Source organism: Cygnus atratus, chromosome 1, assembly GCF_013377495.2.
Source record: "Cygnus atratus isolate AKBS03 ecotype Queensland, Australia chromosome 1, CAtr_DNAZoo_HiC_assembly, whole genome shotgun sequence".
In the NCBI taxonomy this organism is placed as follows: domain Eukaryota; kingdom Metazoa; phylum Chordata; class Aves; order Anseriformes; family Anatidae; genus Cygnus; species Cygnus atratus.
This window is the reverse complement of record NC_066362.1, coordinates 33,432,130-33,442,668: the sequence shown is the minus strand read 5'-3', so window position 1 is coordinate 33,442,668 and position 10,539 is coordinate 33,432,130. Positions and strand designations below refer to the sequence as shown.

Genomic DNA, 10,539 nt, shown 5'->3' with positions numbered 1-10,539 from the left:
CTAAGCCAGTCCCTGTTCAGCTTCAGCCTCTACACGCAGGGCGCTCGAAACGATGAAGGAAATTTAGGCAGCAACTTCATCGGGGAAGGTTAACAACCTCCCAGGATCAGAGGGAAGGCTGCTTGGATGCTTTCAGCTTGCAGCTTTCCCTCTCCCTGACCTGGCAGCGGCTCTCGCACAGCTCAAGGCAAGCCCGAAAGTTGCCGGGGGAGCCGCCGCCGTTTCGGTGAGGAGCGGATCGGATCGGAGCGGATCGGGCGCGCCCCCCGGCGCAGGGCCGCGGAAATCCCCGCGGATCGGATCGGGGCGGATCGGATCGGGGCGGTGCGGAGCGGGGCGGAGCGGAGCGGGGCGGGCGGCGCGGCCCTCCCCGGGGGAACCGGCGGCTCCGTCCCGCTGCCGCCGAGGGGAAGCGGCGGCGGGGACCGGGGGCGGGGGCAGGAGGGGATAAAAGCCCCGGCCCGCGCCTTGCTGCTGTGGCTGGCAGTCTCCTGCCTTCCTTCTTCATCCTCATCATCTTCATCCTCCTCATCATCTTCATCATCATCATCATCATCACCATCCTCAGCCGTGCTGCCGGCGCTGGCTGCGACCCCAAACTTCCCCCAGCCGCCGGAGGAGAGGAGAGGAGCGGAGCATGCGGGGCTGGAGGCGGGGCCGGCACCGGCACCGCGTTCCCCGGCCATGAGGCGGCCGCCGGGCGCTGCAGGTAACGCTGCCCGCCGGAGGGGGGGGGGTGGCCGGAGGCGATCTCAGCCCGGCAGGCGGCGGGGGGAGAGGAGAAGAGAGGAGAGGAGAGCAGGGGGCCGGGGGGCTGCGGGGTGCGGTGCTCCCCGCCTGGCTCGCCTCCGAAAGGGTCGCCGAAACTTTGCCCCGGGTCCCAGCACTGGTCCTCGGGGTGCTGCCCCGAGCCCCCGCGGCGCAGGAGGGGGGCTCTGAAGTTTAGGCTGTGGGAGAAGCTCCTGGAGGCGGTGGGGATGCTCCGCTGGGCAAGTAAACTTTCGTGGGATCTGGCATCGCTTGGAGACTGATTGGTGGTGCTGGACGTGAGGCACCGCTGCTTGTCACTGCGTTTTTCTTAATTATTTGGCGATCTCCTTAGCAACTGAAGTCGTCCACGAGGTTGGAGCTAGGACGCAGCTTGATTTACAGAGTAGCATGGCGAAAGGGGTGCCTTGCTGGTCCACTGAGCGTGTTTCCCTTCTGCTCTTAAAGAGGGGCAGGAGCTGCGGGATGCTGACTTCACGTAGATGGTGGTGCCGTAGACACGTTGCCGCGATCAGCCCAGCTCAGTCCCTGTGGCACGTCACCCTGCTGCTCAGTTTTCTTTAAGCCAAGTGAATTACCATGGGCACAAAGAAATAAATAAGTCTGTCTTCAGAGAGATTCGGTCCTTAGTGAGGGATGTGTGGGAGAAAATAGTTTTAGTTGGCCAGGTTTACTGGGACAAATTCCTCCCCGATCCAGCACTGCTGAGATCTGGCCAGGTGCTGGCCAGAGGGACCACTCCATTTGCCAGGCTGACCTCAGGATCAGCTTGCTGCAAAGGTGATGTAAAGCCATTTTTTCATCTCTGTTAGGTCCTGCACCAAGCACAGCTTAGCCCAGTTCAGGGATTTAGTCCAGTATATCAAGGCATCACCCAGACGTAGTTCACCAACAGGCTCTGCTCCCCAGTCTGTCATGTCACTGAATATCATGGATTATGATGCCTGGGTAATCCAGATCTGCTCCGTCAGAAATGCTGAGCACAGCTGTCAGAGGCAGGTTCAATGCAGAGTGCCTTTGCATCCTAGAGTGTTAAAAGCAGAGTGAAACCTGGAGATGTGTGAGGTGGCCACTACAGTGATGTTTCCTTGGACTGTTTCCCCACTACACACAGAATGGAAGTCTGTGCAGACCTTCCTAGTAAGTCTAACATTTAGAAAGATTTATTATGTGAGATGCCACTAGTCTGTTTGCAATTAATGGTTCTATCGTGTACTTAAGCAGGATTTGTAAAGTTAGGCTTAAAAGTATTAATAATTGTACTTCTATAATATTGTTGCTATAAATGACTAAAACCCCATTTTGATGGTCTTCCCCCCCCCCCCAAATTGTTCATGATGAAAGCTTTTTTAATTATTATTTTCTTCATAAAAAAAGGACTGTGAGGAAACAGTTTTAACACCTGTGCCATCACCATTTTGTTTCATCTGTTATTCTATTTAACTAATAAGGCCTTGATTCATCTGATATCTAGACGAGTGAAAGGGGGAGAGCAACTGTGTGGGCATGCAAGTCAATGGGAAGGTGCAGAGGTGTGTGAATGACTTGTGGGCTGGTGAGATGGGCTAGGGGACTGTATAAAGTGGGAGGATGTGGCACAAGAAGAGCTAGGAGATGTGGAAATAGTGCAGACCTTTTGGAAGATAGACTGAGGTCTTCAATATTTTTTAGTGTTTGAGCTTGTGATTCTATAAACTCAACATTGGGGTGGGGGAGTGGGGGGGTGTATACAAATATTTGCATTTTCACTGTGCAGAAAGTGCCAGCCAGGAGTGAGACTGTTTGCATCACCAGTGTATAGGAAGATGTTATTCCTACTGTAAAGCAGATCGATCCACTTTAACACTGAAAAGACTAGTGGTAGTGTTTGCAAAAGCATTCAGGTGACTTGTAATTTCCAGTCCCTTTCACTACTTAAATTAAAAACGGTGCCACATATATATTTTTAAGCAAAGTCTTAAATGAACTGAGAGAAATAATTTGGTATATAGGTTTTCCTGGAAGAAACAGAAAGCTGGTGTAGAGATTACAAATGTAACATTAATAGGAGAGAGAACCCAGAGAAAATGGTAATGACTGTTTAGGACATTAGTTGATTTTTGCAGCGATAACTGATAGTGAGGAAATTCACAGGCATCCAGCATTCCCATTTTCCATAAGTAGCTCTGGGTGCTTGTTAATTCCGAAAACCTTATAAAAAAAAAATCAAAACCAGGAGCCAAATCATCTAGGAGTTGATCTGTTGTAGTCAACTGTTGCTGACAACAGAAAATATTCTCCGTGATATGAGAATACATCCTGCATTTCTTCTTAAATGGTTAAAAAACATGTGCACCATTACTGCACAGATGATTCATCTCAGGAAGTACTGTGTTTTTGGCAGTGAACTTAAAATATCACACTTAACACCACAAAGAAATGATTTCTTTGAAAAGAATTCAAGTGCAAATCCCCCCACCATGCCCTTCACTCACAAAAAGCCATTTACCCAGCTCATTCAGAAGAGAAGTGAAAATGGTGAAGTACTTAGCCAGAGCCTGTTGGCACATGTTAGCTGCTAGTATTTAATAGCATTAATTCTTGAGAAAATATGTAATATTGAAGTTTGCAAAGTGATACTTTTATAAGACCCCAAGTCATATTGGGATGAAACAAATGCTTTTAAACATAAGGCTAATTGTAAGCCTTTTTCTTCCTTGCCACTTAACAGCTGCACATAACCAACAGCTAACTGTTTATGCAGCCATTTTGAATGGGTTCAAATGATCACATAGATTATGAATATTTGTGTTCAGTATGCTTAGCTTTGCTACCAGCAAGTGTAATTTATGCAGAAGTGTGGAGGAACACAAGTACTCAAAGGATGGAGCAAGCTGCACCTCAGCAGCCCAAACCTCCAGAAGGGCAAAGGCCCTGTTGAGGTTAAAAGCACTGCACTGTGATTTGGGCACAGCAAGGAAGGTTTCTGCTTGGTAGGGTTCTCTCAAAATAACCCGGTATGTGTATGTCCATAATTTGGCTTTGCCTTGACAAGCAAGCCAAGTTGAAGCAGTTCTCATTTGGCAACTTTAATGAGCTTTGGAAATGGACAAGCAAGTTTTCAGCACTTGTAGACTGGTTTTGCTCCTTGGAATTCAAAGTTATGCTGATTTACACCAGCCCCAAATCTGCCTTTGGGACTTGGTTGCAGGCGATCTCACAGTTTCTGGGGAGTTAACTGTAGATGTGGACAGAAACAAACATGCAAGGCTATTTAGTGTGTTCAGCTTGGTAAGCCTTCCCAAACTGGGCATTGACCTAGTACTTTCTGTTTGGAGTATCTCCAGGATTGCAGTTATATTCAACACAGGAGCTGATTTTGAAAGTGCCATTCATCTTTTTGCAAGTGCAGTTCCATGAAAAATTAGTCTGCAGAGGCTGCAAAATCAGACAGTCAAATATTAGTGGAAAAGGCAACCTATGCAACATTAAATTATCCCCCATTTTGTGAATGTGTTATAATTCAGTCTTTATGCACCAAGGTTTTATGATATACAGTTTTCACATACCTTGTTTCGAGCAATGTGCTAACTAAATGAGCAGTTATGAAAATCTTTTTACATCTTTCAGTGTTTCCATTGTGCCTTATGTACTGCTTGCCATACAAATCCACAGTGGAGTACAGAATCGTTTCTTGATGTTCAATTCTCTAATGCTTTCATAGGTCTCACCCTCTAGATGAACTTATATCTATTAATTGTTTCCATAAACGACTAGCTAGCTAGCAAAAACACCTCAGCTAGGTGCTTAGGATTGGTTAAAATTCCTCCTGGTTCCTAACTTCCCACTGACAACCACACATTGTTAGATACTTCAAAATGACCTAAAAACCTAGAAGACTTTAGAATGAAAGCTTAGTATCAAGATTCATAATCAATTAATTTATTTTTACGATATTCTTATACTTAACATTATGTTTCTATATTTCTTTTATACACAGGGGAGCAAGGAGAAAACTTTATAGTCAAAGCTCTCAGCTAGAGTCGTATCATTTTGACTTTCATCTAGACACTTCTTCAGATAAGTCCTTCCCAAATTTAACATATACAAGCTCCTTATTTTCTGAGTCTCAAGCTGATGACTGTAATAAGCTCATAATTTTCTAACAGTCACCAGTTCACATAATTTGCTTGATGTCACAGGAATTCTGTGGCAGAAGCTAGGATATGTTGCAGTTGTCATGTACAGGCATTTACTTAGCTCTTGGTGTAATCACCCTTTCTTTTCCATGTTCTTCAACAGATCCTGTGCACAGTATGAGGAAAGGCTTTGGGAAGGGAGAAATCTAAGTGATCGTGTAACTAAGGGATGTATATAAAAATTTAAATGGCACAGAAAACCTTACTTGTGATGCTAATTTTTGAATATTTGATTTGGCTGCCCTGTCATTCTCTTAATATAGTTTTGGGGAATGCAAGCATTTAAACCCAATGTATATATAAATTCTTGTGCAAGGTGAATTCTCCCCTCCTGCTGCCTTCATATTTCTTCTTTTAATGGGTCATTTGAAGGTTCAGCTCTCTGGATTCATACCGCAACCTCTACCATTTGACTTAAGAATAGAAGACTTGGCAGAAGACAGCAGCCTGTCAGCTTGGCAGCGTGTTAGAGAGGAGGGGAATAAGGAACTGAGGGGCAAGTGGAAATTAGTGCATTTCACATTAATTAATTGATTGCATAGGTAATCTTAGACTCACAAGTAGCAGATGCAAATTCTCCATAGAAGTGTGTTTTAATGTTCATCTCTTGATACACTTGTCTTTCTGATGCTTAACCCTTTTATGTCGTTTATCTCCTCCCCGTCTGCTTTCCCAGGCTTATCGTATGCTTTAGCTTTCTGTGCCCTGATGGCATCCAAACTATCTCATGCTTGCTTCATTAGCTACAATGATGATGCTCCATTAGCATCCTCCTTTCCTAGTTTTGCCCTTCCTTTCCCATGCATATCTTATCTTCTCTTTCCCCTTAACCCCTTCTTTGCCTGCATCTCTGCATTAGTCCTCCACCTTCTAGGTCTTGATTTTAACATCCCTATCCTTTCTTCATCCATCTCCCCTCATCAATGAATACAACACCTTTTATTCTGCTTCTCTCCATTTAATTTCCATTTGATTCTCCCTGCTGCCCTCTGGCAGCCTCCCATCTCCCAGCTCTGGGACATATCAGTGTCAGCAGCCCGGAGGAGCTGTCAGTGTGGGGTTGCCCTGCTCAGATACTGTACCAACGGGTAGGTGAGAGTGGAGGAGTGAGTTTGAGTTTAATATGTGGGAGCTGAATATGCTTGATCTGTGAAGGGGTGGGGATAATCCATGCATATGGATTCACCTGGGAATTTACTGGCAAACTCTTAACAGGTATCCAGGGAGAGCAAGAATGAACAGAAATGTTCATTGCTCTGCTAATTATGTGTACATTTTCCTAGGAGATGGCAAAAAACATATACCTTGGCATGGAACCACTAGACTGACAAATTTTAAGTCCCTGCTTCAAACTATAGTGACGCTAAAATATTCTCAGAAGAGTATGGCAGGTTTTGTTCTTATTACTTGAGAAGGAAAATTAGCAAAACATTTTTTTCCCTTTAATGAGTTTTGAGAAACATCTGACTCATCCTAACTGAAAGGTCCCAAAAGTTCTGCTTGAGGTAGGAACAGGCATGAGAAATTTCCTCCCCTACAATTATTTTGGCAAAGGTAGAAGTAACAGAATACCAAGCATTCCAGTTGAACACCTTGAATAACTTTAAAAATGGACTGTTGATACCTGAACTATCAATTACTGAATTAAAAATAAAAATAATAATAAATCATATGACCTTTAAAGTTAAAGAGGCTGATAAAATTCTTTGCTTAAAAATGTGAGGCATTCTCTGGGAAGAAACATGTATCGTAACTGCTCCCTGCTAGACAAAGCAATATTTTCGGATAAGATTTTTTGTTTGTTTTTGTTTTCCTCTTCTCTCTACCAGAAGTTTTTCGCCTAGGCTGATTTGGAAACAGCTAGGAGATGCTTTTGCCCATTCAGGTTCCACAGATGAGCATTTCTGATTATTTTTTTTTTTGTAAATTGTCAGAAATTGCATTCCTTAGTCCAAGACTGAAGAACGGTTGCATTTTTTTTGAAGAGGAAAACGTGTCTCTAATGTGAATGTTTACAGATGAGTGAAGAATGTCATGTTTACATAAAGACAACACTAAGCTAAAATCATCTAAGAACAACTAGATTTTCTAACTAATTCTATGAAACATTGATTAATTCACTGTATTTGTTCAGAAGGCATGCATAAGAAATCAGGCAGGGTATGAATGTTAAATGTTAACGTGCTGTACCTCTGTATTCCTCTTTTGACAGCGATTAGTGCAAAGCTAGCTGCACATGTAATCTGTGTCAAGGAGCACTGGGATCCAGCTAAGAGCCAGCGACAATGTCTTTAAACTGTTGGACGCTTCCTACTCGACTTGGAGTTTGTAAGGTGAACTGCAGAGGGCTGGCATGCCTCTTGGTCTTCACAGTGAGTCTCTGTGGCAGTGCCCCAGGGATGTGTCCAACAGCCTGCATCTGTGCCAGCGATATCGTAAGCTGCACCAGTAAGAACCTCTCTCGGGTGCCAGGAAATCTCTATAAAAGTATGAAAAGGCTGGATCTGAGTTATAACAGAATTGGATTCTTAGAGCCTGAATGGATCCCGGTGCTGTTTGAGAAGCTGAACACTTTAATAATCAATCATAACAGCATTAGCAGCATTATCACTGGAAGCTTTTCCACAACCCCAAACCTGAAGTACCTAGACTTGTCGTCCAACAGCCTGAAGACGCTGGGCAGCCCCGTGTTCCAGGAGCTGAAGGCCCTGGAAGTTCTCCTGCTGTACAACAATCAGATAATGCAGATAGAGTCTTCAGCCTTTGGAGGATTGTACAAATTACAGAAATTGTACTTAAGCTATAACTCACTCTCGCATTTCCCGCTGGACTTGTACATTGGAAAACACAAGCTGACAGAACTCATATTGCTGGATGTTTCCTATAACCACATCCAGTCGATGCCTATCCAGCGCCTGAGTTCGGTGCCAGCCAAGCATCTCAGTGGAGTTTATCTTCATGGCAACCCGTTTTACTGTGACTGTACACTGTACTCCATGCTGATCTTCTGGTATCAAAGGCACTTCAACTCTGTCGTGGACTTCAAAAGCGAGTACACTTGTTTGCTGCGATCAGACCCAAGAGGTTACAATAAACTGCCTTTACTGCACGACAACTTTCTGAATTGCTCTGAAAGCACCATCAACAGCTCTTTCCAAGCCTTTGGGTTTATTCATGATGCCCAGGTTGGTGACAGGCTGATCGTTCACTGTGACAGCAGAATCAGTGATGCAGGCACGCACTTTGTTTGGGTTAGTCCAGACAATAAATTGCTGGAGCCAGACAAGGAGACAGGCAACTTTAGGGTGTTTCATAACGGGAGCCTGGAGATAACAGATGCCCAGCTAGAGGACTCTGGGCTGTACTCCTGCATTGCAATAAATAAGAAAAGACTATTGAATGAAACCATAGAGGTTAGAATAAATGTGAGCAATTTCACAGTTAACAAGTCCCATGCTCATGAAGCATTTAATACAGCTTTTACGACCCTTGCTGCCTGTGTAGCCAGTATTGTTTTAGTACTCCTCTATCTCTATCTGACCCCCTGCCCGTGTCAATGCAAGACAAAGAGGAGGAAGAGGAAGCTGAACCAAAGCAGTGCCCACTCATCCATACTGAACTCCACACCACCTCAAGAGCTGCCTGCTGATGAGAAGAAGGCCAGCACTGGCAAACGAGTGGTTTTCCTGGAACCTGTACACGAACCAAAACACAATCAGAATGGGAAAGTAAAACTGTTTCCTAATGACAATGCCATAGCTGAGAGCATCTTAAAAACCACTCGAACAAAATCCGACTCTGATTCCGTCAACTCTGTGTTCTCAGATACACCTTTCATGCCATCAACTTAGTTTGCTGCCTGTGTTTGTATTGTGCAGTCACATTTCTGAATACCTCCTTTGCTTGTAGCATCCATCAGGAAAAAGAAATAAAGAGAGAAAATGTTTTAAAAAAAAGTATCTATTGTCAGTCCTTGAACTGCGTCTCCTCTCTTTTGTGAGTGCAGGGCCATGCAACAGGGGTACCTTGCTTGAGAAAAGCAAACAGCATGGCATTCATGTGAATGCCTTCAGTGAAAGCCTAGCCTTGGTTTTTACTCTCTGGGATGTATGCAGCCATCTCTCATGCTTATTTAAAGGTGCTTTCAGTGCAGACAGCTGATTTCTGAGGGCAGATGCTCACTGCCACATGAGACTCTTGGTTCTTCTGAGTGCTCCCTTCCTCTGCGAGGAGCATACGAGCAAACTGAGGTGGCTACAGAGGAAAGTGCCCAACCTTCCTGCAGTTCCTTTCACAGGTCCATAAAATCTTCACAATAAAATCATGGAGGAAAAGAGTTTTCCTGGACTGATCTTAACAAAAAGATTAGATTTGCCACCAGGATGCCTAGAAGTACTGGATAAAAGTTTATGGCCATAAACTGATAATGTGTTTTCCAAGAACTGTGTGAAAACTTTAAATGTGTGTGTTCATTTTATTCCAATCTCAATCGAGGGATTGCTTATGAAATGTAGTTGTATTTGTTTATAAATATTGACACATAAAGAAAACTTGTAAAAGTTAACATGTTACCTTTGTAATTGCCTTAGGGGAGTTCTCGGTCATGAGGACTCGAGCTAATCTGCAGTAACTAATTAAGCTGCAATAACGTGATTGCTCATTGTCATTTGTCTTAACCTTCAGTGCTCACAATATGCTTGGTGTCACATGTGGTGAGCAAGCCCAACACTGTCACCATGACTCCTGCTTCATCTTAGGGGTGGGCTGCTTCTGTTTAGGGGTAACCTCACAAAAGGGAGGTAATATATCATTTTATCCTTTCAGAGTACTTGGTTCCAGTAATCTCACAAAATGTGCTTCTTAATTTTTTTAACTTTTGTTTTTTTATTGAAGGAGGAAATAGTGCTTGAACAAATTTCTGAAAATGCAGAACACTTCACACACAGTGAATTCAGAAATTGCAGCTTTTCCTCCGTGCTTGGCCCAGTCTTATACGTACTGCTTCCCTCCTTGCCCAAATGTATCATTGCCAAACTTTATGAACTCAGTAATATTGGCCTGGGCTGGTCATTCAGCGTTGTTTGCATGAAGTGTCATGTTATTGTAGAGAACTTACTCTTATAATTGCTATTTCCATTTATTTATTTATTTATTTATTTAAAGTTTGCTTACGTTGGGATTGGGCTGGGCTTTGCCAGTCTTTCTCGCATTGAATGCTACCAACTTCAAAGGAGTTTTACAAGGAAATACAGCTTACCAAAGAATAATTGGAGTGTGTCTGTTTCATTAGGCTTTTGGGGAATATACTGAAATGGAGAAGGATAAATAAAATCGGAGTCAAAGTGCCACAGGACATGGCAACTGTAATTTATTTTTGTGAGGCTTACTGTAATAGTTGTTTGCCATTTTTCATGATTTCTTTTGAGAGGCCTGTTGTCATGCTCAAGCTTACATCTGGCTGAGCCAAAGCTATCAACAATTGATTTGCTACACGGAAGACTTGATGTAGCTAATTGTTTGAAAGCAAGCTGGCTGGAAAACAGATAAGATCAGGAAACGGTGTTGCTGGGTTGTGCACAAAGTACATGGAATT

General features: G+C 43.8%; 1 protein-coding gene across 1 annotated transcript; it reads left to right on the top strand.

Moving 5' to 3' along the window:
* Positions 1–378: 378 nt before the first annotated feature.
* Positions 379–8,889, top strand: AMIGO2 (adhesion molecule with Ig like domain 2). The gene is made up of 2 exons (XM_035544002.2): positions 379–709; positions 7,159–8,889. Exon 2 carries the CDS (start codon positions 7,232–7,234, stop codon positions 8,795–8,797), a length of 1,566 nt encoding a protein of 521 aa, XP_035399895.1. The 5' UTR covers positions 379–709; positions 7,159–7,231; the 3' UTR covers positions 8,798–8,889.
* The last annotated feature ends 1,650 nt before the right edge of the window (positions 8,890–10,539 follow it).

Bases quoted from the DNA above. Each gene is read 5' to 3' on its own strand.
- AMIGO2 (XM_035544002.2), top strand. From the start codon at position 7,232: ATGTCTTTAAACTGTTGGACGCTTCCTACTCGACTTGGAGTTTGTAAG.